Source organism: Numenius arquata, chromosome 17 (genome assembly GCF_964106895.1).
Source record: "Numenius arquata chromosome 17, bNumArq3.hap1.1, whole genome shotgun sequence".
Taxonomy (NCBI): Eukaryota; Metazoa; Chordata; class Aves; order Charadriiformes; family Scolopacidae; genus Numenius; species Numenius arquata.
In genome coordinates, this window is record NC_133592.1 from 2,941,313 (window position 1) to 2,968,747 (window position 27,435).

The 27,435-nt window shown below is 54.3% G+C and overlaps 1 protein-coding gene across 1 annotated transcript in view; it reads left to right on the plus strand.

Annotated features, from left to right (window-relative positions):
• Window positions 1–5,581: 5,581 nt before the first annotated feature.
• SLC38A10 (solute carrier family 38 member 10) overlaps window positions 5,582–27,435 on the plus strand; it is a 35,564-nt gene continuing 13,710 nt past the window's right edge. The window contains exons 1-10 of the mRNA XM_074160202.1: window positions 5,582–5,689; window positions 6,860–6,977; window positions 10,463–10,508; window positions 12,436–12,529; window positions 13,723–13,866; window positions 15,591–15,715; window positions 19,165–19,267; window positions 20,038–20,220; window positions 22,199–22,310; window positions 22,503–22,609. Coding sequence (XP_074016303.1) covers window positions 5,582–5,689; window positions 6,860–6,977; window positions 10,463–10,508; window positions 12,436–12,529; window positions 13,723–13,866; window positions 15,591–15,715; window positions 19,165–19,267; window positions 20,038–20,220; window positions 22,199–22,310; window positions 22,503–22,609 — 1,140 coding nt within the window. The remainder of the gene's footprint in view (window positions 5,690–6,859; window positions 6,978–10,462; window positions 10,509–12,435; window positions 12,530–13,722; window positions 13,867–15,590; window positions 15,716–19,164; window positions 19,268–20,037; window positions 20,221–22,198; window positions 22,311–22,502; window positions 22,610–27,435) is intronic.

Consider the following 27,435-nt stretch of genomic DNA (forward strand, 5'->3'; position numbering starts at 1 on the left):
GGCCCTGCGCGCCTCTCTGATTGGCGGAGGAGAGGGACGAGGGGGCGGGACGGACCCGGACAGACCCCGCCTCCCGAGCCGCGCCAGCTGCCTTATAAGGGGAGGGGCGGGGCTAACCCATTCATGCGCGCAGGGAGGGGGGCGGGACCATCGCCTGTCTCCGCCCGCGCTCGTGGGGCGCGCTCCGGGGGCCGGGGCCGGTTCCCGCGGCGCCGGCGGGTGGGTGCGGGAGGACCGGCTCGGAACGGCCCGGTACGGCTCGCTGAGGCCCGGTAAGGCCCGTTGCGTGTGTGGTACGCGTGGGTGTGACGTCGCCAGGGCTCGCGTGGGGCGGGCGGCCCGTGCGATGCGTGTCCCGCGTGGGTGCGTGTTGGCGCGGAGATCCCGGTAGAGCCCCTGCGTGTTCCCCCCCCCCCTCCCCTCCTTCCCCGGTGCTGCGGACCTTACGTGCGTTGCACAAACAGGCGTGTGCGGCGGTGCCTCCCGTGCACGCCCACGCGTGTTGTGTGCTGGGGATGGGGACGGGGTGGGGGGGGGTTTACTGAGGCCGGGGCTCTGCGTCACCCCACGGGGGGCAGAGAGGGCCGAGTCGGGCAGTACCGGCTCCTCCACTGCCTGGGGACACCCATCCCACGGCAAGCACCGGCTGCGGGGACCCACGGCCCTGTCCCGGCACGTTGGGGTGACATCGTGGGGTGGGGGTGGGGGGGCAGCGCAGCCTCTCGCCTCCCCCCAGGACGGTTTGTGCTGTGTCACCCCCGCTGCTTCCCTCCCAGATAAATCACCCGGATAAATTGGGTCCCTCTCCTCCATTTTCCTAATAGTGACCATAAATTTATTTACATTTCCAATCTGCCAGGTACTCGCATGACACACGGCGGCTTCCAGCCTGCGCCGCAGATATGGATTGAACTTTAGTCTCCGAGCAATTAAGGTGCCTGAAACTGCACTTCATTAATGGTTGTTATGCAATAAAACCGATAAAACTGCCCTTATTTGCAATATGAAAACGCAATTTGTTTTAATTTATGTTTTTAAATACTTGCCGGGTTGTTCCTGGGCTCTGCCAGGCATCTGTCATCAGGTCCGGGCCGCAGCGGGGAGGGAGCGGCGCTGGGCTGCTCTGTGGTGGGTGCTGGCCTCGCAGGGAGGGGGGACACCTGGTGCTCTGGGTGGTTTGTGGGTGCAGACACTTGGGTGCACCCATCTCTGGGCTGTGGCACGGGTGGGCTCTGCCCCAGCAGCCTGGGAGGGGGGATTCCCGTTCCTCTAGTCCCCAGCACCCTGCGCTGGGGTCCCCCACCCTGTCTTGTCCCCTTGCTGTGTCCTTCTTGCCCCAGGGAAGCTGCCTGGGAGGGGAACTCTAGAGGGGAACTCATGGGGGGGTTCATGGGAGCCCCACGGCACAGACCCCCCCCGACCTGGCGTTGCCACCGAAGCGAATTCTTGCAGAAAAACATCCGTGAGCAAGGAAGAGACGGTGGGATGGGGGTGGGAGCTCCCGTGCCTGCGTCCCACCGGGCAGAGATGAACCTGGCTCTTTTCCTGGGACAGCATCACCCGTGCGGATTGCAAATCTGCCTCTGCACGGCTCAGCGTGGTGCGTGTGTGTGCAAGCACACATGTGTACACGTGTGGCAGTGTGTGCATCCCTGAGGAGTAGCACCAGACAAAGCCACAGCCCCCGGCTGCTGCTGGACCTCCTGGGGGGGTTTTGCATTTTCATAACCCAGTGCGGGATCCCCAGCCGGCCCTAAGCCACCTTTTCTAATTACAGTAATTGCGGCCCCGGCAGCTCTCCGGGGCTGTTTATTCTCCATGGCTCCATATCCAGGCGGGAGGAATCTGGGCCATCGGGCAGGACAGGAAAGGGCTCTGAGCCCTGGGGCTTCCCGGCAGCTCCTGCGGCAGGGACACTGCTGCCGGCTCCGCTCCTCTCTCGTGCCAACAGAACCAACGGGGCTTTGCTTCACCCTTTGCCAACTCCCGGGAGCCAGACATGGGGCTGAGGGTCCCCGGTGCAGCCCCACTGTCCCCATTCCAGTTGGCATCTCCTGGTGCTGGTGGCTGGCCGTTCTCCTGGGGGTGCCGGGGGTTTCGGTGCTTTCCAGGGAGTTTTGTGCTTGCTCTCGGCAGGTTTGTGGTGGGGAAATGGCCCTGGTGGTGCTGGGGAGGGTCTGGCCATGGCCAGGACGTGGACAGACGACTGGGCAGAGGCTCTGGCTCACACTGGAGGCAGGATCTGGCCTGGGCTGTTGGTAAGAGCCGAGCAGCTGAAGGTACCTGAGGAGCTAGAGAGAACCGTGGTCCCTCAGGATGGGCATGGACGAGCCCCGGGAGCAGTGGAGGCAGGAGGAGGGGATGGTACTGGGTGGGAGCTGCTGCTGCTGGGGGGGCGGGGGGTGATAAATAAATAAAATAACCCCGAGGAGGAGGCAGCAGCAAGCACGTGGCCGCTGCTGCAATATTGGGTGGTTATTGTGAGCAATAAATAGGTTTGCTGGCTCACGGGGGGCCCTTTGGGCGGGTGGTAATTGCCCTTCGCAGCAGCTCTCGATGGCAGACGTGGGGCTCTCCCCCCGTGCCACAGCCAGCTCTGCCTTCCTTCAATTTACTCCTTATTTGTCTAATTATTTCATCCCTTTCACAGCCCGTCCCCTTTTCTGTTTTGCTGTGCAGGGGTGCGCTGAGCCCCTATGGATTTTGGGGGTTGGCCAGGGTGGGGGCCCTTGTCCGTCCCCCCCCCCCCCCCCTCCGACAAGGTGCAGGAGGGAGTGATGGGGGCTGAGCTTGGCACCGGGGGGGGATCGGGGCTCCCCTCCCCAGCACTCAACCTGGGGTGCAGCCCCGGTGCCAGCCTGGGTGTCCCTGCCATGTCAGGTGCCTGCCAGTGGGATGGGATATTTTTGGAGGGGGTACACGTGCCAACGGTGTTCCTGGGATGGGGACGGGATGGAGACCACCCAGCAGGGGCTGCCCTTGGGGGGCTGCGGGCAGGTTTGTCCAGGGAAGGGACAGTTGCCTGTCCCTGCCTGAGGTGCCGTGGGGAGGGGTGGCCACCCCACAGCGTGGGGCCACGCGCGATGCGTGTACTCGGTAGCAGGAGCTGATGGGTTGCAGGCGAGTGGCCGCAGGTGGTTTGGATCACAGCGGGGCTGGGGACACGGCGGTCGGAAACACGTTGTCCCAGCAGCACTGGCCGGCACTTGGCAGGATCTGGGCAGTGCCCGAGCTGTCCCCAGTCGGTCCCAGTGACCCACGCCACCGGTTCCGCTCGTGCCAGTGACCCTGTGTCGGTGCCACAGCCGCACTGTGACCCCGAGCTGGCCCTCACCCCCGTTGGGGTCGCTGTGTCGGGGGCTGCAGAGGTGGCAGAGTGGGGGCTGCTCCCCCGGCATCCCCGTCCCATGGTGTGGGGGCTCGTGGCCGGCTGGTGCTTGCTGCCTGCCACGCTCACGGTGGCTGCTCAGCACACGGAGCCACCTGAGCCCTTTTTTTCTGGCAGCGCTGAGTTAGGGGCCGTGTAATGCTAATTGGATAAAAATGATTTCCCCTCTAACCGGCTGCAGATGTCTCCTCGGTGCGGGAGCAAGGTGCTCTCCCTTCCTTCCCTTCCCTTCCCTTCCCTTCCCTTCCCTTCCCTTCCCTTCCCTTCCCTTCCCTTCCCCTTCCCCTTCCCCTTCCCCTTCCCCTTCCCTTCCCTTTCCTTCCCCTTCCCCTCCCCTTCCCTGGCACCCAGCAGCAGCTCTGCCCTCCCAGGTGGGTGCTCAGGCACCCGTGGGTGGGAGATGCTCAGCCCCAGCTCCACACCAGCACCCCCAGCCCGTGGCAACAGGCGGGTGCCAGGGCAGGGACTCTTGATCGGGGTGCGGAGCCACAGGACAAGGGTGTAACGGTTTTAAACTGAAAGACTGAGATGAGATCTGGGGAAGAACTTCTCTGCTATGAGGGTGGTGAGAGCCTGGCCCAGGTTGCCCAGAGAAGCTGTGGCTGCCCCATCCCTGGAGGGGTTCAAGGCCAGGTTGGAGGGGGCTTGGAGCAACCTGGTCTGGTGGGAGGTGTCCCTGCCCAGGGCAGGGGGTGGCACTGGGTCATCTTTAAGGTCCCTTCCACCCCAAACCGTTCTGTGATTCTGTGATCTCATCCTTGGGTACCACGTCCCGTGCCCGAGTGCTGCAGGTCACAACGGGGGTGTGACCAGGGTGGCAACAGCCCCAAGGGGAACCCCCGTCCTTCCCCGGGGTGTGGGTGCGGTGGTGACAGGGGGGGGGACACGGGCTCGGCTCCAGCGCAGGAGGCAGAAAAACGCAGCCGGTGCTGCCGCTGTGGCCCCCGCGCCGGGGGCACCTGGAGGGAATTAGCCAGGCACATTCACCTCCCTGCAAACCTTTGTGGAGCGGATTCCTGCGGTTTCCCGGCGTGATTCCGGAAAGTTATACAAGCGCCGGCGTGTTTCGTTCCCGTGTGCCGCTCTGACCTGCCGCCCTCCGCAGCCCCCCGCTGCCTCCCTTTTATTTTCTCTCCTTGTTTTTGCCTTCTCCTGGCCCAGGGGATGAAGATCGAGGGGGTGGGCAGGGCCGGGGGTGTGTGTGTGTGTGTGTGTGTGAGATGCCTGGGTGCCGGATGAGCGGCCACCGTGGCCCGATGGGATGTTGGCCCCCGTGGCACGTAGCCGCGGCGCGGGGCTCGGGGTGCAGCACCCACCGCTGGGACCCCTGGGAGTGGAACCTCGGGGTGCTCAGACACCCTCCCCCCAGAGTGGGGGACCATCGGTGGTCAGGATGGGGACCTGACCCGCTGCGTGCGTCGCCATGCACACAGCTGGATGAGCACCCAGATGTGCACCCAAGGCTCTGCACAGCTGGGTGGGGGCACCTTGGGCGACTGGGTGCCCTCGGAGGGGCCATTCGGCACCTGCGTGTGTGCGTGCCCACGTGCATTCACTTGCGTGCATACACGTGCGTGCAATCTGCATGTATGTGCGTGCAATCTGCATGTATGTGCGTGCGTGTGCGTGCATATGCCTTTACATGTGTGCGTGTGCATGCCCCTGCATGTATGTGCACGTGTGCACGCACATACATAAGCATGTAGGCATGTGTCTGTGTGCATGTGCACGTGTGTGCATGTGTGTGCACGCCTTTACATGCATGCATATGCATGCCCTGCATGTATGTGCATGTGTGCATGCACGTGCATGCCTGTGGGCATTTCTGCACGTCTGTACACACCTGCATGCCCCTCTGTGCCCCCGGCTTTCGGGGTTGTCCCCAATCGGAGGGACACCCCTCCTTCGCCCCAGCACCAGCCCTCCTAGGAGCAGCGAGCACGGTCCTCCAAGCCGGCAAGAGCAGCACGGTTGGGCCCTGCCGCTCTGCCCCGCTCCTCTCGCTGCTCCTCTCCACCACTTCCCGGAAGCGCCAGCGGAGCAGCGGAACCCGGAAGTGCCGCTGTGGCCGGTGCCGGCGGCGGGTCGGGGCCGGTCTCGCCATGGCGGCTACGGGCGGCTGAGGAATCCACCGGGGGAGGGAGGAAGGGAGGGCGCTGGTGGTGGCGAGCAGGACAACCCCCGCCGCGGGCCATGGCGGCGGCGGCGGCAGCGGCGGGCTCCAACTGGGGCCTGATCATGAACGTGGTGAACAGCATCGTGGGGGTGAGCGTCCTCACCGTCCCCTTCTGCTTCAGACAGGTGAGCGCTTCTCCGGCGTCCCGGAACCCCCTGCCGCCGCCGGACCCCCCCACCGGTGCCTCGGCACCGGTGGGGGGGTCCGGCGGCGGCAGGGGGTTCCGGGACGGCGGCTCCTGTGGCTTGGCTCTGGGGCCACCAACATCAGAAGGACATGGAGCTGTTGGAGCGGGGCCAGAGGAGGCCCCGGAGATTCTGGGAGGGCTGGAGCCCCTCTGCTGTGAGGACAGGCTGAGAGAGTTGGGGGGGTTCAGTCTGGAGAAGAGAAGGTTCCGGGGAGACCTTGGAGCCCCTTCCAGTCCCTAAAGGGGCTCCAGAAAAGCTGGGGAGGGACTCTTGATCAGGGAGGGGAGCCATAGGATGAGGGGGAAGGGTTTGACACTGAAAGAGGGGAGATGGAGATGAGATCTGGGGAAGGAATTCTTTGCTGTGAGGGTGGTGAGAGCCTGGCCCAGGTTGCCCAGAGAAGCTGTGGCTGCCCCATCCCTGGAGGGGTTCAAGGCCAGGTTGGAGGGGGCTTGGAGCAACCTGGTCTGGTGGGAGGTGTCCCTGCCCAGGGCAGGGGGTTTGGACTAGATGATCTTTAAGGTCCCTTCCCACCCAAACCATTCTATGATTCTGTCATTTGTGCTTGTTTAAAGTCACCTGCTTAAAAAGTGCCGCATTTAAACATTGCAAACACATGATCCAGCAAGGCAGGATACTGATCGGTAGTGAGTTTGGTAATTAGTTTACACCATCAGATAGTTCTTATTAAATAAGTTTACAACAGAGTTCGCACCTCGGGATTAGAAGCACCCTCTCTTTGCTCTGTGTGAACACCCTGAGAGCTGTGGAGAGCGCTTGGGGGGTGAGCGAGGGGAACTGTGGAAGTTCTGCTCCACAAACAGCTCCCCAGTTCACTCTTCGGTGCTTAAATTGGTGCAGCTGGAAGCTGTGGGAAACAGGTGGCTGCTCCGCATTGTCCTTGGGCTGTGGAGGGAGTAAAACAGAGCTCATATGTCAGGTTTCTCCCGGCTGCCCTTAAGTCAAGGGAACTCTCTTAATAGGCTAAAGCGGGGCTGGGAATGTGCGAGGGAGCTGGCAGGTGATAAGGGTGGGCAGGAAGGCTCCGCGCAACGACTGACTTTCCATCTCACCCTTGTCTCTTCCCCCTTTTTTCTCCCCTTGCAGTGCGGCATTGTCCTGGGAGCTCTGCTGCTCATTTTCTGTTCTTGGATGACTCATCAATCCTGCATGTTCCTGGTGAAATCAGCCAATCTCAGCAAGCGCAGGACCTACCCTGGCCTCGGTGAGAATTCTCAGCTTGAGGGCTTGGTTGTGTTTTTTATTTATTTTTATTTATTTTTTTTTTAACTGCGGTTTTACTTTGACCTCTTAATTTGCAACCTTCATACTGATATTGTTGGAATAGCAAATGGCTTTCTTGATGTAGTTTTCAATTGGTGTTGTTTTCCTCTGCCAGCCTCTCCCCCCTCTTTGCCCCATGTCCCCAGGGGAACGCGAGGGTTTAATTCTGCTCTTGACAGTGAAGTTAATAGGCGCAGAATTGTTTTGACTCTGCAGGGCAGGGGAGGAGACGCAGCGCTGACTGATCGAAACCCAAGTTTTCGGGAGCTGGCGTAGCGGGTGTCTGGTGTAAATTATTGGTCTCGGCATGAAAAGCCGCGAGCTTCCCCACCCAGTGTGCTGCCGGGGACATCGGGTTCTGCCAGCGGAGAGCCTGGCATGGAGCTGGGGCTGCCGGGATCCGAGCTGCGTGCGCCTTTATGGCAGAGCAGAGAGGAAACAGCGCGCAAGGTTCCAAGCGGCCAAGAAAATAAAAACATCTGCAAGATTCATGTGTGGGTTTTTTTGGCTAGAGCCTGCCAGCCCTCTTCCTCGGAGCTCGCTGCCTCTGCGCTGGCGCCAGGCTTGGCCTCTGCTTGTGACCTCTCTGCTGATTCTGACTGACTTGGGGGGCAGGAGGAGGTTGTTGGGTTCCAGTCATCTCTGTTGGCATGACAGGAGAAGTCTTTTACTCCATTTCCCTTATTTCTCTGAGGAAGGAGAGAGTTGGCTGGCATTGCCCTTGGTAAAAGAGCTAAAGAAACGCTTGCTGACTGTGTTGTCGGCAGATGGGTTTCCTCCATCCTCGGAGTGCCCGAGGTGCTGCCACCGGGCTGCAAGTCTTGGCTTTTGCTGAGTTATATCTGCTAAAAACAGAAAAGATGAAGAAGTTCTGTGGTCTCAGGGGTTGTGCCTGTGATGCCAGAGGGAGGGGGGAGCCCCCAGGTAGCATCCGACTTGTCCCCACGGCTCCCAGCCCAGCTGCCTGGGCTGCCTCTCCCGGTCCCCTCACAACACCTCTTTGTGTGCCGCTTCCCCGAAGAACAGAGAGTCCCCTCCACCTTGGAGCGTCTCCCGGGAAGAAGGGATCCTCCGCGCTCTCCGAAGCCAAGGGGCTCGAATACACAGAGGGCTAGTAATGCCTCTAAACTTCCTGGCACGCAAACGCTGGCGCTGAAAGAAATGCCTCTGCCCTGGGAGAGGTGCCACCGGGAGGGACAGCCCCCGGAGGAAAGGCAGCGCTCCTATAACGCATCCTAATGCATCAAGGTTGAGCAGCTCCACACAGACAGCCTTTGTCACCGTGGGCTTGTGCCCCGCTACATCTGCGAGAGCTCCTGGCAGCCCCTGCAGCTGATTCTGTGGGAGGCTTTTGGCAGGGCTGAAAGATGGAAGAAAGTTTTTGCAAATTAACTTGAGTCAGCCAGTCCCTTCCGGAGGAACACTGAGAGCGATCGTCACAGCTACAAAAGAGCCAGGGTCCTAACGGGTTGATATCTCGCCCAGACGTCTTCGCTTGGCAGCGCTCTACGCCTGACGGGGTTGGGTATTAAACGTATTTTACTCTTCACCGCTGTTCTCCTGCACCGCCTGGAAGGAAAGGGCTTTAGGCAGATGTGTGGACAAGGAGGGGAGCGGGATGCAGTTCCCAGATAAGATTTAACCGGGAGATGAGTTAACGCCTCCCCTTAGAGCTGCCTGGGTCTTTGCAGACCCCACTACCTGTGCTGGACACCAACCCAGTCAGCAGCATCCTGCACCCCCGGCAGAGAAAAGCGCTGAAACACAGGTTGTCCCTTCTCATAACCACACTGGGCTTAAAAGCGCTTCTCTAATTACTCTAATTACTGGGCAGATTCAGCTCTGCCCAGCTTGTTAGGCATCCAGAGATCCCATTCCGAAGATGCTCGACCGTACAATTTATTTTACGGTCATCGTCTCCTTCCTCCTTGAGAAGATAAAGGATCCTATTTTCCCACTGTCCCCAGATGGGGACATCTGGCATAACGTTTGAAGGCTTGTTCTCATTAGACCATCACTCCAGAACAGCCAAGGAGACGGATCGTTTCTCAGCGCCTCCAGCCCGACCTCTTCCTGTAGCTGTTACCGGGAGGCACCCACCTTTCTGCGGGATGCAAAAAAGGAGCTCGCAGGGGGAGGGCGGCAGTTCCTGGAGGCTGGTTCGTTAATGACCCGCTCTCCAGGAGGGATGTTCCCCTCTCACCGAACCTCCCCCCAAAGGGCTGTTGCCTTTCCCCAGTTATCGTGGCAGCTCCCAAAGGAGCTGGAGGCCGAGGCGGTGCGGTCGCTGTTCTCGCCCGGGCAGCGTGCCTGGTGGCGGCTGTCCCACCCTGCCTGTCACCGAGCCATCGGCTATTTTCGGTGCGACCCCACAGAACAGCTCCGGTTTATTTTTCTGCTGTGGGTCTCCTGCCATGCTTTTTTTTTTCTTTTTTTTTTTTTTTTTTCTTCTCATTCTGCGGGAGAACATCTTGTTTCCTTAATTTTGAGCTCAAGCAGAGTCCAAAGAAATCAGAGTTTGTAAGTTAATATTTAAAATAGCAGAAGATGCTTCCAGAAGCGAATGAAGTTTGTTTTCTGGCGGTCTCCAGGAATGCGTGCTGTACCTTGAGGAAAAGACAAAGGGGAGTCCAGGGTGGTGGTTTTCATGTCGGGCTGCCAGTTAAAGGCTGACAGAATTGGGCAATGTGGTCTGTGTTTGGAACTGGAGGTCTCAATTCCCATTCTACCCAGTAAGATCTAAAAATACAAGCGGAGTTTTCTTGGCATTTTCTTTTTAAGAAAACACACAATGATTTAAAGACTACTGATCATTTTCTGCTACAAGCTACAACCCAAGTATGGGAGGGGAAAAAAATAGAAAAAGGTCTCTTGGCAGCAGCCCTTTGGTGTGGGTTGTGAGTTCTGGGTATTCTGGGTCTGGGATTGAACGTTCTGGGCACCATCTCAGATCTCCCATCCAGCAACGTTCAGTTATAGTGGGAAGATAAAAATAAAAACGAGAGTTCGACTGAAATTTTGCACTGCAGTAACTTTGCCACACAGCATCTTATACATGCATATTTTCTCTTCCGTGCTGACTTTCTTTTAATGGTTGCCATGTGTGACTGCTACTTCACACTACTTTTTTTTTTTTTTAAATAGGGAAAAAAAAAAAAAAGGAAAAAGAAGAGAACCTGCTTTCTATCTTTCCCTCATCTTTGTTCCTGTCTTATGTGGTTTTCAGTTTGCAGAGGGCATGTCTGAAAGAGAAAGTGGGAGGGTGAGCAAGGGAAACAGCCCCAAAACACGACACTGGTGGGTTCCTGCTGCGCTGCCCTTTGTCACTCTTAGTGTTTAATGTCAAACTCGTGCGTGTGCCACGTTCTGGACCTTTCTTTGACTAACTTCAACTTTTTTTTTTTTTTTTATTCTCTCTCACGCCAGCATTTCATGCCTATGGAAAAGCAGGAAAAATGTTGGTGGAAACAAGGTAATCTGCTACTTATTTAAATCTTGACTAGTTTGGTTTTCTTTAATGAAAAATACTGCTCTGAAGCTTCTTATGGCCTTGCTGCCCTCTTGTTTCTTACCCTCCTGCCTTCTCTGGTCCCAGAACTCTTCCTTGCCACCTGGAAGTTGAACAGGAGCCTGAGTGAGATCCCCTAAGCACAGCTCGCAGGGTGTCACCTTCGGCGCGTCCCTCCCCTCCCTGAGCGGAGACAGGAGTGCTTTCCAGGCAGCGGGAGCGCAGGAGTTGGAGAATGAACTCATCTCCCTGCTCCGCTGCGTGTGCTATGAAATCATGGGCATGTCGCTTGTGGCCGTTTTCCAGGGGTGAAATCCCTGCCAAGATTGCCCTGAGTTAGCGGGAGGGAGAGTATTCCGTACCTCGGATCCACCCTTTCGCTGCTCCGGTCCTGCCCGCTCCTCGCAGTGGGCACCGCTTTCCTCTGTGAGACGCTGGGCGTTAGGAGATGTCTTCATTCCAGGACAGACCCTGGTTCCCCAGATGACCCTCATGCAGGTAGAAGGTCCCCAGAAGGTCCCCGCAGGTCCCGTTAAGCAGTTGTGGTAACGGGGCATCGTTACGGTGTGGCTTTTTCCAGCAGAGATTCCTTGGTGGAGGCGTCTTGAGCCCAGGCCAGTCAGTGGGGCTGGCTCCTTCCCTCTCCCCAGCTGTAAACTGCTGCAGAACACCAAAAATACACAGAATATTTCTCAGATGTTACTTGTCCGTGCAAGCAATTGCTGTAATTGCCACGGGGATGTTGTATAATTGGAACTGGGAGGGAAAGTGGTCCGTGCAATCATGAATGGGAGGAGAAGCAGTTCATGAGACAATCTTTTCATTAAAGTGTGGTCCGTTTTTGTGGAAAGAAGTTTGAGAGCCGATTTGGTATCGAGACTTTCATGGTAGGCCCCTGCTGCGGGGCGTGGGGCTGAGAGAACCTCTTGCTGATTCTTCTAAACATTTTCCCACGAAATAAAGGGAGTTCTTGCCATCTCCAAGGGCTGTTTTTTCTGTGGCTCCAAACAGCAGTTAAACCCATGCAGGGCTTGTTACCAGAACGACCTTTCTAGCCAAGATGTCAGGTGTGGATACGAGCTGGATGGAGCTTCTCTGGGGTTTATTTTACTGGGATTGAACGCAGAACTGGTGGCCTGCCCTTCACGAGCTTGAGGATGAAAGTGTGGTCCTCCCCTGTGGCACCGGTAGTGATGCACAGCCTGCTCCTGCGGCAGTGAGAGCGAACTCCCGGCCCGCTGCATCCCTGTAGACGGAAAACCTATTTTTACTGGTTGTCAAAACGTGTTTTCCAGTGTGGATTCTGCAAAATCTGGGGCTTGTCTCCACCATGAAAGGCCAGAAAGTTGTGTGTGTGTGTGTGTATGCTGAAGCACGGCACGAGGGGCTGCTCCACCTCTGAAGACAAGCAAGCGGCTGCGCAAGATTTTAAGTTGGTTTAAATGCAGCCTTTTTAGTTGTTTAACTCTTCTGGATGTTCCTTGGCAAACAAGGGGAGCAGTAGGATCCTAAGCAACCTTCAGCTGTCGTGGTTTTGTCCAGGGTGTAGAGACCTTGTCGCCGCTCGACCTTTGTCGTAATCCTTCGCCAGCGGCTGCAGCATGTGTAGGATGTCCCTCACTCCCAGCATATGAACTTCAGTGGTGTTCTCAGTTCTCACTGCCCTCCTGTCATCGTCGGGTGGGTCCTGGCAGTGTCTCTGGGTGTCCCCGAGGTAGCCTTAGCATGAATAAAGCCTCCTCCTCTCGCGAGGGCTTTGCAGAGCACAAATTCCCTGCTGGGAACACGGCTGCTGACGCACGCTTGCCCCGGTGCAGGAGCTGTGTGCCCGGGGTTCCTGCTCCAGCTTCCCGACCTGTCTTGTGTTTTGTTGGGTTTTTTTTTTTTGCAGCATGATCGGGCTGATGCTGGGAACTTGCATCGCTTTCTACGTCGTCATTGGTGACTTGGGGTCCAACTTCTTCGCCCGGCTGCTTGGATTTCAGGTAAATAAATCCTCCCTGGGGCGCGCCCGCACGACGCAGGCGGTGCTCCCGGTTCTCCTGGCATCGAGCCGTGTGTGCCTCAGACACAGCAACGGGCGTCCTGCCCCACGAGGTGTCGGGGGTTCATCTCGTGGTGAGCTTTCATGGCCCGCCTTGCGCACAGAGCCTTTAGCTCTCTGAAGTCCTGGAAGCCCAGACATATGGCGAACAATCAGATGTGTAAATCCTCCAATAAGGCACTTTCAGCAAAGGAATTCTTTTTAACTTGGCCTCTCTTAATTCTGGAGCAGATTCCTGGAGGAGATGATGCTTCCTGTCTTAATTCCTGCCCCTAACGAGTAGTGACAGACAGTTCCTCTGGCCGAGCTCTCACCCCTTTGCAGCCCTCTAGTTCAAGAGGGATTTTTTTGTCCTGTTTTGGTGGCCAAATTTACTGTGCTCCCGCCTCCTCTTTAAGCCAGAAGAAGCTGTGTGATGAGCCCGGTGGTGGTGGCCAGAGGTGCTTCTGGTGGGTGGGAGGCTCTTCCTGGAGAGCCGTGAGCCGGTGTGCGAGCGGCAGCGCTCAGGGACGGCACGAGGACCGTGCTGGGAAGCAAAATAGACACGTGGAAGGGTTTTTGGCGGGGCTGTTATCTGCTCTGCCTGATGCCGCTAAGCTCCGATGAAGGGCCTGTGAAGTTAAAACGATGAGTTGTGGCTGCAGCCAAATTAGGTATTAAGTATTTCCAAGCGTTTCTGAGTTGTTCTGCTGTAATGAATACCAATGTGAGGTTTTGATTAGTTTTCTGGATCAGAATTTTCAAGACTTCAATCTCTTGTTTCCCAAGTAAATTTAGTTTTTATTTAATTGCAGGAAAATACTTAAATAACTTGTGCTGGAATAGCATTTAAACACCACCACCCCCAAATTCTTCCACTTCAGGATGGACCTGTCACGCACTGTGTAGAGCAACAGTGGCACCCAGTGACTGTACAAGCTAATCACAGACCCAGCCGAAGAAATGGCAAGCTTTCAGCATCAAATCTTTAAATACCTACAGAAGCACAACTTCACATTTGAAATCCATCCTGGCTTTGCATCGTTTCTCGCTCTGGGGAAAAAATGGACAGCATCAGGGAGTTACTTTGCTAATTTGGTGGGATGTTTTGAGTATCCTCCGTGCTCCAGTTCTTTATGCAGGTCTCTTTTCCAGGTGTCGGGCAGTTTCCGGATAGTCCTGCTCTTTGCCGTCTCCCTGTGCATCGTGCTTCCACTGAGCCTCCAGCGGAACATGATGGCCTCCATACAGTCGTTCAGTGCCATGGCTCTGATCTTCTACACCGTCTTCATGTTTGTGGTGAGTACTGGGAATGCTCTTTTCCTATTGTTTTAATGCAGCTTTTCCCGCTGGGACAACCTGCAGGTACAGGCCTCGAGTTTAAAATGTCCTTCCTGATAATTAGTGCTGCCGGTACCGGGCATAACGAGCGATCCAGGTGCTTGAGCTGGTGGAGGTGGGGAGGTACAGACTGTAGAAACTGGCCAGTGGGTCTGTAAGCAATTAAAAATGGTAGGGACTGTGGTGGCACAAATAATAATAAACCACAAATCGAGTTGTGGTTTATTCTGCTTGTTGGTGCCTTATAATTTAGGGCTCTGAACTTGAAATCAAAGGATGGAAGATGTGGTGAAGAGCGCCTGGAAGCAGGAGGACTTTGATCGTGCCTTAGTGTTTTGCCTTGAAAACCTCAATGCTTCTAATCTGTAGGGGGAAGGCAGCTCTTGTTAAGACCTCAAGCATGTTCTTTGCATGTTTTTTTGCAGCTGATGGTTAATGTCTTTCAGGCTGCAACTATTTTTATTTGTTAGACACCAGCACTTCTATTTTTGAGCATCATAAAGTCTTCAGTCTGGTACGTGGCGTGTGCTTGTTCTTAGATATTTCTAGAAAAAGCTTTTTTTTTTTTTTTACTGAGGTGAACAGATTCTTGACCATTTAGATTAAGCTGAGAGTTACCTGAAGCTGCCCCAGTTTGCCTTGGCCAAGCACCATTTACTGGGAGGTGGAGGCTTTCGCTTGCTTTTGAACAACTTCAGGTTTCACCTCACGGATGCTCATGTGGTTTGGTCGCGAAGCCCCAGCCCTGTCTCTCCCAAATTTCAGGACTGGAAGAGCTGAAACAAAAAAGAAGAAAAGGGAAGTGTGGAAATTCTTTCCACTTAACTTTTTTTTAGGAGGTTGTGCTGGGTCACGCTTCTGAGTTTGCCTCTGTAAGGAGGCTGGAAACTGTAAACGAGTGTTTTATAAAACTGCCGTGTTGCAGGAGCTGTGCCTTTAAGAAAACCACAACATTTCATGAGAGTTGGCTGCACTAAAACATAATCTCTGGGGATTAGAAAACCCCCATTCAGGCGATATTATAAACAGGCATTCAGACATATTTACCTTCTGTTTCCTGTGCAAACCAACGCCTGCCAGTTTCCCTGTCAATGGCAAAAGAGCTCCCCTGGCTGCGTCTGGGTGCCTCACTCCCCCTGTTTTCCTGAATTTTATCCTTGTCTTTGGTGAACTGGTGCTGTTAAATGGCTCTGGAGTAGCAGTGTGCAGGTGGGGGTCCTGCATTAGTAGCCTTTGTCTCTCTCTCTGTTGAACAGGATTCTCCCAAGGCAAATGTCGCTTCCCGTTTGGATTCAAAAACGTGTTTAAAAGAGTGCAAAAGAAATTGCTGGGAACAATAATTCTCGCAGTTAAATGTGTCAGTGGAAATTGTTCCACCCTGGTGCATGCTATGATGTCTGATGGCATCAAACAAAGGGGGGGGTGCCATAGATCTTTTAAAATATACCCTGGGATCCTTGGTGGCAAGGGACCCTTGGAGGTTGCTGGGAGCTTTAATAAAGTGTGTGCGTGGGGTGGGGAGGTGGGGAATTTGACTTACAGAGACCGGGCTGTGGTAGGCAGTGTGAGCTGTTCCTCCCAGAGCTGCCACATGCTGTCCTTTATCCCAGCACCGGCGTTAACTGCCGCCGTGAAGTTGTTTTGGGTCGGATCTTAACCCCTTTTCTTTCTCTTGGCTACAGATTGTGCTGTCGTCCTTCAAGCATGGCCTCTTCAGCGGGCAGTGGCTGCAGCGAGTTAGTTACACTCGTTGGGAGGGCATTTTTCGCTGCATCCCCATCTTTGGCATGTCTTTTGCCTGTCAGTCGTAAGTACCTGCCATTTCCACTTCTGGCAGTCGCGGTCCGCAATGAGTTTTTGCGAGGGCAGAGGGTCATGAGGATCTGCAAGGGATAGATACCATCTGGTTTCCTATTCTATTTTAATCAAAATATTTTACAGCCCACTGAAGTACAGCATCTCATTCAGTTGTGACCCTTTTGTTACCTAGATGGGGGGAGGGAGTTATATTTCACTGGGGAGTTATTGTACTTGAGCAACACGAGATCGTTTGGGCCAAACAGATCCTCAGCGTAACGCACGTTGCTTCTGGTACAGCTGCAGAAGTGATGAATTTCCCCTGTTTCTTGAAGGGAATGATTTAGTACCAGGAAAGGCAGTGGGGGCCGTCGCCTGATGGCCACAGGGCCCCCCTGCAGGGTAGTGCACGCTCCCGGCTGCTCTCTCCTTCCCCGAATTTCGTTGAGAATACTCAGAAGATGGCACAGTCGTTGACTTTAGAGGGTTGTTTCCACTCACCTGCTTTTAATGAGGGTTTCCGTTGGCACGTGGACAGAGGTGATGGCAGAGCAGGGCTATTTTCACGTTTCTAGCAGCGTTACCTTCTGCACCAAAATGGCAAGTGAGCAATACGTGCCTGGCCAGAATAGAAACAGACTTTAAATAGAAGCGTAAATCCAAATGTGGACACGGAAAAGACCATCCTCATTTGGAAGGCTGGCAGAGTTGGGCTTTCCCCCCCTGTAGCTCTAGCAAATGGGTAGCATGCCAACAGTAAATGAATGTGACAGATAAAATTTGTTCAGACTGCTGTGTTTACACCCACACGCAGGATCCAAATCATCATTTTCCACTTACCGGCTCTCTTGGCAGCTCGGTTCCTACCCGAACACGCTCCAGTCTTGCTGTTTAATGTCTCCATTACAACTGGCGAAGGGAACTGTATTCTTTTACAGCTTTACCTAGTTAACGTTTTAGAGTTTTCTTAATTCCTTTTTTTTTTTTTTTCTTATGGTAGCCACACAGTACCCAACACAATTTTGCTGGGAGCTGGAAAGGCAGGGAAATCGTTTGGTCTGGACCAGCATGCACGTACCTAAATATAGGCTCCGTTACAGCACTTACGTGGCAAACTGAACCTAAAGCTCTGTCTTTTTTCCAAGCATCAGGGCAATACGCTGTCCCCGGCCCAGGCAATCTTTATGAGCTCGTTATTCTCAGCTAGGTAGGTTTAATTTTGCTAACCGATGAATCACCTTTTTGAAAAATAATTCTAACATAAAGCAGAAATCCTTTTCCTTCAGCACGTAAGTGCAGCATCCAGTAAGGAAAAATAAATGCACTATTATTCTAGCTTGAAAAACTTGACCCTGCTTTACTTGTGGGTTCAATCCCCTTCGCACTTTAAAAGCTCTCCTGTTGTTGATGAAGTGGCGAAGTCGGTCACTCTCTACAGTTACGTAGCGTGGAAATACGCTGTGGAGCTGAGAGCCGGGAGCGCGAGGACTCCAGGGTCGACCTTGGTCAAGTCACTCAACCTTCTGATGAAAGACGAGTCACTAGAGCTTTCCAGGAGAAGACTTCTCATTTCTGGGGGTGACTCTTCTGATGCAGATGGGTGCTCAAATGCTGAAATGGCAGGGATAATCAAAGCCGAGGGGGGTGTTCATTGCCTCCGTGAGCATCAGTTTCCGGCAGGCCCTCAGAGGGCCAAAGCAAGGTGGTCCCTCCAGCGAAGGTGAGGAACAGGCACGCCGAGGTGGCCCTGGCCATCTCTGAAGCAAGGCTGCTGTCTCCAAGGCTGCTCTTAGTGCTTGTGCTGACTTGCCCCCTCTCTGCTCAGGAGGAGCCATCTACTTGCTCCCTCTTTGAGTGTAACAGATAATGCGGGGAAGGGTCCCTGATCCTTCGCTGGTCTTCAAGTGCGATCATTTTGCTTAAGAACACCTCCACTGGCGTGTCAGGATGTGCTGCCTCTTGCTTCTTGTCCTCTCGTTCTGCCTTGGGAGGTGGTGATGGGCAGGAGGTGTGTTGTGGGGGTTCGAGGAATGCTGTGCTGGTCCCCCAAACCCAAGTTGACCAAATGGGTGCCGTTAGGTGATGGCAGGAGGCCTGGGTGCAGCTGAACTTCGCATGGCACTTCTCTCTATGTCACTGCTGTTGCTCCTGTGCTAACTTGGACCTGGCCTGGCTGTGCCATCCCTCGCACTGCGGAGCTTCTCTGCTTCCCGTCTTAGTTCTCCTCCTCCTGATACCTGCCCTTTAAGTATTTATAAGCATTGATAAGATCCCCCCTTGGTCTTCTCTTCTCTAGACTAAAAAGACCCAAGTCCCTCAGGCTTTCCTCGTAAGAGAGATGCTCCAGGCCCCTTATCATCTTTGTAGCCCTCTGCTGTACCCTCTCCAGCAGTTCCCTGTCCTTCTTGAACTGGGGAGCCCCGGACTAGACCCAGTACTCCAGATGGGGGCCTCCCCAGGGCAGAGCAGATGGGGAGGATGACCTCCCTTGACCTGCTGGCCACGCTTGGAGAGACTCCTGGGGACTCTGGGCTGGTAAATGGCCATCATGGTGGTGCCCTGGCAGACCCTGCGTGTCTGGCGGGTTCCTGAGAGCCGACGTGCTCAGCTTCCTTTGTGCAGAACTGTTTGACATTAAGGGATTAAGGGTTAAGGATTTTTCTGCTCGGCCTCAGCTTGACACACGTTCCCTTAATGGCTTTGTGCCCACTGGAGCTGGGGATACCCCCTTCCCATCTAACTGGATACTCCTCCCCCCCAATTTCTCCTGAGAGTTCCTTCAGTAACATGAAGCCAGGATGTAGCCACTTGAATTAAAGTAACAAGAGGTTAATGAGTTGCTAAAATATGCACCTGATGTCAAAAAGTACATTCCACATGCTTTCCAAGTTTGTAAATACCCCAAATCCCGTGTAATTGGCGCTCCCAGCTTTCTATGAACCGAGCCGGAGCAGCAGCGCTGAAATATGACAGGCGCTGCCTTTAGTTCTGTTTGTTTAACTTTTCTTTTAGACAGTGCGATGCTCTAACCTTCTTCCTGCTTTTTTACTCTGTAAACACTGCGTTGCTTTAATTATCAGCGTGGAGAGGTCCAAGAACAATAATCTGCAATGCGCTGCCTGGCCCCGTGCCACTGGTGTTTCACTGGAACAAACGGTCATTCATTTTGCAACACTTTTGAACCAAAAATGTTTACATCACACGTTTAGCTCCACGTGGTGGGGTGGGGAGAGCAGGAATATTTCTGCAACACTTAAAAGTTATGAGTGTTCTGAAATCTCTTGGCATTAGCAGTATAAATTGTGGAATAGCAGCGAGTGTTTATGCTCCATAGGGGGAAGGTGTCAGGGATTCTTTGCTGCTGGGCTGAGGCAGGGAACATACTGGAGTTGGGTTTTTCTCTCTCTCTCTCTCTTTGCAGAAGGTTTCCTTCCTTAAATAATTTACCCTTTTCTACAGTCAGGTCTTGCCTACCTATGATAGCTTGGATGAGCCGTCTGTTAAAATCATGAGCTCCATATTTGCTTCTTCCCTAAACGTGGTCACCACCTTTTACATTACGGTAAGAAACTTCCCCTTCTCTTTCCTTGCCAGAAGTCACGCTCTGGAGGGGCAACAGGGACGATGATTTATCTTCAGATGGGGCTGCTTTCTGCTGATCTGTATTTATTCTGAAAGATAAGTCGTTTCGCTGGGAGCAAAATTAGATGGGAGATGATGAACCCAAGAGTGCGGGAGGCGTTTGGAGAGTCCAAATTTTCAGCGTGGCACATTTCCTTTGGGCGGAGGCAGAGTGGAGACCAAGCTCTTCCCTGCTTCCGTCAGCCTGCTCCCTGCCTTCCAGGGCCCAGCCTGGAGCTGGAGGTGCTGCCCGGAGCTTCTTTCAGCCTGTTGCAATTGGAAAGATGTAAAGGGAAGTTATGCCTCATAAAGCACCGGCTAATAAAACCCTGTTAATAATTCCCGAGGAGAGCCTGTTGAGCTGGGCTGCTGCAGGGAATCATTACGGCCCCTTCCTTGGTTGGAGGGCGCAGGGTGTCACTGCTCTTTGTCACTGGCAGTGGCAGCGTTCCCTCGCTGCAACGTCCTCCAAGAAAGCCCCCTGTATTTGGGAAGAAACTTGCCTCTGCTTTTAGGAAGGCCCCACTATTCTGTAACCATTTTGGGGTGCTGCTGGCAGGTTGCCCGCGGAGGTGGCCCCAGGCTCCCTCCTTGGGCCTGGCCCGTCCTCACTGGTGGGAGGTCGCTGGCCTCCACCCCTGCGTAAAGAGCAGAAATGAATGTGCTTGGGGGTCTAAACGCCATCCGCTCACCTCCCCTCCTGCCGGACAGGTGGGCTTCTTTGGCTACGTGAGTTACACTGAAGCCATTGCCGGCAACGTCCTAATGAACTTCCCTTCCAACCTTGTGACGGAGATGATCCGAGTGGGATTCATGATGTCGGTAGCTGTGGGGTTTCCGATGATGATTCTGCCGTGCAGACAGGCGCTGAACACCCTTCTCTTTGAGCAGCAGGTAAGATCCTCTTGTGTGGCCAGTGTGCACCTTTGAAACCTGCTTTTTGAAGAGCCAACTGTGACTCTTTGGCTTCTGCTGCTGGCTGCCGACCTGGGCTACAAACACACCTTGGTTGTGTGAGACGCCGCTGACAGCTGCCTATTTCTGACTTGTGGTAGGTACTCGCTATCCAGAGGGACAAACCCTCAACTCACGGCGAAATCCTAAGTGCCTGATGTGTGGTAAGAGTGCGGCGGGAGGCCCGTGGCAGCCTGTAAATCCCGCTCGGCAGAATGGTTAATCTCTGGTACTTTGAGGTTCTTGTCCTCTCTGCAGAGGAATTTCGTGGGCAGGAGTGCCGGGGTTGGGAGCCTGGTGCCCGCTGTTGCTCTGCTGCGAGTCCCGAGGCTGCTGCTCCCCTGGGGCTTCCAGCTCTCGCGCAGAAGTGTTACACAGTTCAGAGCCGCAGCGGTTCTCCCCCTCAGAAAGAGGGAGAAATGTGCTTTTGGAAACAGAGGAGCCTCCTTATTTCCTGCTGCTCCAGCTGGCATCCTTTTGCTGGCCAACTCGGATCTTGCTTTGCATTTAGCTCAAGCTTCTGTTCCTGGCCTCAGAGCCCAGCCCAGCCTCGTTTCTTCTTGCTTCTGTCTGTGCCTGCTCATTTCTGCTCTTTTATTATTATTCTCATCCTTGCACCTCTGTCAGTAGCCCCCTGAGCAGCCTTCTCCCCTCTGGGTTCGGATGTCCCCTTCCTCCAGTGCCTCCCCGGGCTGGTGGTGCTGGTCTGGGGCAGGAGCACGAGGTGGAATAGAGTCCTCTTCTCTCCCACACGTTCACCTTTCCCAGGGTCAGATCTTCAGACGGCCTTTGTGACTATAGTTGGTCTGTCTGATTTAGACTGTAAGTCCCTTGTGGCAGTAGCGTGTTCTCCTCTGTGTATTGTACGGCGCTAAGCATGCCCGTGGTATTCAGTAAATAACAGTAAGAGATTGTGGGAATGTTCTGAGGCCTTTGTGTATCTGCATAAATAGAAACCTCTTAGGGCAGGAAATAAAACTTGAGCAATTTATAGCTCTAAATCCTGCCACTTCTGCCTGCGAGAAGCCCCCGGCTCTTTTCTCACGTCGGGAGGGCCTGAGGATGGGGGAAGACAGTTGATGAAAGGCAGTGGGTGCAGAGGAGTAAGCACTGGAAGCGCTTGGGAAGACCATGGCTCTTGCTTGGGCTCTGCTTGTTGCTCTTTGGGCTCTGAACCTGTCACTTTGCTGTCCCCTCCCATCTGTGAGGCCGGGAGAGCGGGGACCCACTGGTTCTCCAAGGCCATGTGGGTTTGCTGGGTCCTCTGCTTTCTGTGCCTCCTGCTCGGAGCGTGGGGATGGGATGGGATGGGATGGGATGGGATGGGATGGGATGGGATGGGAAGGGAAGGGAAGAGGAGGGCGACTGGAAACCCTCCAGTATCAGCAGCCCCCAGCAGCACTGGTTGTCCCCGCTGCCGTCCAGCCGGGGTGTCTTCTCTCAAGTCGGAGGAGCTAGAACATGTACCGTGGTGGGAATAATTCTGCTGTCGGAGGTGTTGGGGGACACCTCGCTGTAGCGAACCCAGAGCTCTTCCCCCTGTGTCCCTTCTCCCTCCTGCCTTCTCCCTGCACCTCTTTCTCATGCCCTTGGCCTTGGGGCTGCTCGCAGGGGCTGGGTGGCCACAGTGCTGGCACGGGGGCCGGGATACAGCTGTGCAGTTCACATCTGGGGCAGGATGGAAGCAGCAGCTTTGGCTCCATGCCCTGTGTCACTCTTTGTTTTGAAGGTTCAAATGCAGTTGCGTATTAAAACTGCTCGACCATGTCCAGCTGTCCCCCCCCCCCCATTCACCTCTGTGGAGACCATAGCATGGAGGTGACAAAGCTGCTGGAACCTGTGGGGGTAATTGTATAGGAACTGGGGTTCTGATGCAGAAACTAAACTCATCCTCCCCCTCCCGCCTTTTCTTTTCCAGCAAAAAGACGGCACCTTTGCTGCTGGGGGTTACATGCCCCCGCTTCGCTTCAAAGCCCTGACGCTGGCTGTTGTGTTTGGAACCATGGTAGGAGGCATCATGATCCCGAATGGTGAGCCGGGGGTTGAGGGCTGGCTGCTTGGCTGTTTTCTCTGATCTCGTTTATTGGCTTTTCTGGGTGGGATGGCTGGGCCCGCTGGGCTCGTACCCCAGCTTGCCCAGGGGCTCAGGCGGCCACCTCGTGCTGCTGTTCTGGCTGTCCTGGAAGGGGTCTTTCCTGACTTCTTTTCTTCTTCTTTGCCAGTGGAAACAGTCCTGGGCCTGACAGGTGCTACGATGGGAAGCCTCATTTGTTTTATCTGCCCGGCTCTTATTTACAAGAAGATCCACAAGAATGCGCTTTGTTCACAGGTCAGTGCTGATGCTGCTTGACATCCCCCTAAGCCCTCTGCAGAGCCTGGGAACGTAGTTAATTTGACTGCAGCAGAGAAACTGCTCTGGAGGCATCTCCTCCAGCCTCCCCCTCCAGTCTGCCCAGTACAGGTGGGAGCTGTTCTGGTTGGCTGCCCTGAGCAGCTTATGGGCACGCGGGCAGCAGCGGAGGAGGCGCTGGCCCGGTGCGCGGCCAGCCCTTTGCTGGAACACCAGCTCTTTTTGTCCCTCCAGCAGCAAATGAAGCATTCATTTGGTGCATAAAATGCTGCTTCCAGTCCGCCTTCTGGTGGGCTTCGGGTTCTGTATCTGCAGAATGCGAAATCCAGGCAGCCTATAAAACCTTAACGGGGTCTTACATCCCAACCTGCCGGGGCTGGGTAAAATAAACACGGTTTCTCAGCGATGCGGTTCTTGCTGCTGACCCTCAGCTTTCTGGTTTCAACCAAAATAATAATAAAAAGGAACACACACATAGAGGTGTTGCTTCAGGAGTTGATTTTTAAAAAATCGGGGTCGTTCAGAGGCTATTAGAAGTTTAACTTTTCCTTTTGCTCCAGTTTGAATTGGCCTCCTCGGGGACTGAAACAAAGTGGCTCTTTGCTGGGCTCGTCTCTCTCCTTCTGCAGATACTGGGCTTTTGTGGGGTTGAAATTAACGTGTTTTGTTTTTTTCTAACAATAACTTAATCTGCTGCCTTTTAGCAGGCCTCTGCCCCAGCATTACCAGTCACGACAGTGCTGGGCTGGGAATAAGGTTTTCGGTAAACTGCGGAGTCAGCAGGGGGAGAGCACGACATTTTTGTGGGTCCTACAGAACTAATGGCTTTTTCTGTGTTTAACGACTTGTGGGTTTGCAAATGTACATGAAGTTTTTTAAGCAGGGTGTATTTTTTTTTTTTTTTCTTTCCCCGTGCTTTCTCTGACACAAGGAAATAGTCCAACTTTCCAGCTTTCACTCTGAATTCTGACACTTTGGTCCTAACGTCTTTGACTGAAACCCCAAGCAGGAGTCTGAATGCCAGCCTGGATTTTTCAGGGAAACAAAGAGCACTTTCAAGAATTGCTTTCTATTCCGGCCGAGCCAGAACGTTTCTCTGCAGTGCCTTGAAACTGCACTTAGGATGGGCTTGAGCTCTTAAACTGGCTGCCCAGAGGCGACTGTCAGCTGCCTGGGGTTGAACACTGGGGCCCTCACAATCCTTGACCTCAAACGCTGGTCACGAGGCTGGTGAAGAACGTTTGTCCTGCAGAAATTTCCACGAAGGGATAAGGGCTTTATCTAAAGCATCAGCCCCCAGGTTACCCTGGCATTTCAAGGGGCTGGTAGCAAGCTGTCCAGCCTTCTCTTGAATGATCCATCGCCTGTCAAGCTTGCATAGTTTCTTTGAGTGATGCTCTGAAGTGCTGCAGCGAGGGCACACCTGCAGGAACGGGCTGCGGAGCCCCTCCCCGCCTCCGCTCTGGAGCACAATTCGGGGCCCACCCTCTCCTTGTTCCTCCAGGTCTTCTGCAAAGACTCATTTATTCTTTCCCTGAAGCTCTGTCTTTGGTCTCCTCCTTCATTCCTGCTTTTCTTTGATCAGGCGCTCCACTCCATCAAAATACGCTCCTGTGAAAAGTGGCAGTCAAGGGGGAGAAGGAGCCAGCCCTGGGCATAGCTGTCCCTCCACGCTTTTCCCTGTCTACACAATGTGTATCTTCTCCCTCCCTCTCTCCCTCCATCATCCTTAGCTTTCTTTTAAAGCAGCAGATCTTCTCAACGCCAGCTCTTCCGCTTGCCTGAATTATCCCGACTCTTGTGGTGCTGCTGCTGAGAACTGGCTGTTTTTGTTGGGCCGCCTCTGGCCTAAAGTCCCGTATGGGGCAGCTTGTGGGGCTGGCGAGATAGAAAGTTCTGATTTACTGAGTTGGGAAGGTGGTGCAAGCTGAGGCTACGAAACTGGGAGGAATATGGGCTGTCCCAGATGTATGCTGGCCAGCAAAAGGCATGGGTGGCTTCTGCCAGCCGGTTGCCAGTTATCACAACCGCTGGTCACTGGCCGGGGCTGAGGATGGCAGCTTGGGCTCGGCTCGGGGGTGGCTTGGTTGAAAGGTTCGTTGTGTTGGAAAGACGATCAGGTAACAGAGCAGTTAAAAAGCTTGAAGCCAGGCTGTGAATGTGCTGGGGAGAGCATTCCTTTTCTTGTGGTTCAGGATCAAGCGTCTTCCTGTAAAGGTGCAGGTCCGTGTCCCGCTGCCCTCCCGGAGCCTGGAGTGAGGGGATGGAGCGAGGTTTGGCAAAGCACTGCTGAAGGTCACGTTAAGGTCTGTAAACAGAGTGTTTTAACTTCTAACAGGAAGGTGTTGGCTTCCCACTGTTGACACAAGCCTGTCCGAGAGGCCCCTCCTAGGGAGGCCGGAGTTGCTGGTGTCCCAGTTGGGGAAGAGGAGCTGCCGAGAGGCTGCTCCAGGTCAGGAAATGACCCCACGGTCTCGCTCCTGTGCGGATGGAAAAGAGATTCCCCTCTGCCCTCCCCTGGTAGCGCGGCGGCCAGCACACCTTCACTGCCGGCGCTCGAGGGTCGGTACAGCCCTTCAAGCGCAGCAGAGGAACCCGGTGGTGACCGGGGCTCTGCATTCCTTGGCCATGACTCTGTCCCTGCAAACGCTCGGTGTCCAAAACAGCCCGGTTTGGAGGATGTCGTCACTCTACACAAATGCAGTTGGGTTTTTTTTTTTTGTTTTGTTTTTTGTTTTTTTTTCTTTCTTCCCGTTGATGGCTGAGGCGTGGTTAGAGGAGATGGTCTGAGCTGATGCCTCTTCTGTACAAAGTTCGAGTTATCTTCTGGGAGGAAGGACAGCCGAGGGAAAGCAACCAGCGGAGGAAACGGCCACGTAAACTTCCTCTGCTGAATTCCCGTCCCTGCTCAGAGCGCTCCTCTCCGGAGACAGGCCCTTGCCTTGCTGACCTGCCTCTTGGAGGGCTTGCACGTCCTCTTGCCAAGTCCACGTTGAGAGGTGCTTCTGGAGAAGGGTCTCTGCTCTCAGCGGGTTTGCTTTTCAGAGGTGGGGGGTAGATCCTTCCTGTGGGACCAGACACAGGCTTATATCAGTGTTGTCCCTCTTCTTGCTCTGGGTTCTCAGCTCTTCAGCTGGACGCTTTGGGGGTAGGTGGCTCCTGTGTTTGGTTCCTTGAGCCACCAGGTCCTCGGACCCCATGTTCCTCTTTTGATTCCCAGAGTAGCCTTGGTGGTGCCTTGAGTCCAAACTGCCTGGTTTTCCATGTCATAAGTATCTCCATGGAATTGAGTCAAATTGTGAACCTCTTTATCCTGTTCTCCAGTTGGTGACGGGGTAGGTGAGGAGGAGATGTGCCAGCTAGGGAGCTGAAGGTGAAGGACGGCTGCTGGTTCATGGACTGTTCATGGGCACCACGTGTGCCTGTACCCGCTGCTCTGGGAAGCTCACAGATGAACTCCAAACGTTAAACAATCAAAGGGGTTCGAATCCAAGGCGCTCAAGCCCGTGTTCCCCCACTACAATAAGAAACAACAAAAAATCCTTTTAAAACATTTAATGTTTTCTGCCGTTTCCTACAGTTCCCTCCTCTCCCACGTTGCTCCTAGTTCCTGTGGCACCAGAATAGATCCTCTTTGTGGAAATGCTTTTCCTCTCTGCTGTTGTTTCTGGAAGATGCCAAGAACAGCTTTCCAGTCGCAAAGTGCGTTTCTATTTCTACCGGGGCTGTAGCTTGTGCGAGGGGGAGGAAGCGTTGGAGCTGGGAGCCGAGGGCAGCCGTGGCAGGGACCTGCTGACTCCGCTTTTGGCCTGGGCGGGATGGCAGGATATCTGCTCTTTGTGCACCCACACGGTGAGGCAGGGAGCAGATTTTGCTTCTGTTTCCTTTGCAACGTCTCTAAGGCCTGGCCTCTGCTCCCTGGCCACGCTGCTCGTCCCTCGTCCGGGGCAGCTTCACGTCCCGCCAGCCTTTTCCTTCTGAAGGCGTCTGTCTGTCTGCAGGGGGGTGCTGAGAACGGGGTCTCCTGGGCCCCCGGGGCTCTGACCGCCCTGGCCTGCATTTCTGGGTGATCTCCCTCAGCGCGAGGAAGAAAAATCAAGCATTAGCCTCCCCTTCCTCTCCTGGGGATGCCAATATTTTAACTTCTCCTTTCAATATCACTTCTCCCCTTTATTTTCCATTTTCTCCCTCTGGCAGATGCCAGTTGTAGCAATTCCTGTAGCCATTCCTGGTTTTTCTCACACTGAGTAGCATCCTTTTGTTGGGCTTTTTGTTAATTGGGATGTAAACGCTTCAGGACAAGGGATCTAGGGGAAGAGATGAGTCCCGCAGGATGAGTTCCTTTCGTGAGCTGCGATCCTCTTGGATCCTCTCGTTTGCAGCATCGTCTCGGATCCTTTGCTGCCGTCTGCAGAGCTGCAGAACTAAGCTAGATCCGTGGTGTTTCAGAGAGCAGAATGTACTTTAAAAAGAAAAAAAAAAAAGAGGGAATTGCTGCATCGTAAATACCAATTTGCTGCAAACTTCCAGCTTCCCAGCGTTGCAAAGGCGTTTTCTCTTTTGCATATGATGGTTCCTGTTGATTCCACGGCCTGTTGTGAAAATGAGTTTGTGGGGAGATGGTGTTTCTAGCGGAGGGTGATGCTTTTTTGCCTGCTCCCTTCAGCACAAACTCTTGCAGACTTTCTCCTGCCAGTCACTCAGTGCCGTCGACGCATTGACACGCAAACCAAGGGTTCCGCGAGAAGCCCTTGCTGTGACAATCGCAATGATCGACTGGGGAAAAATAATATATTAGAGTTTAA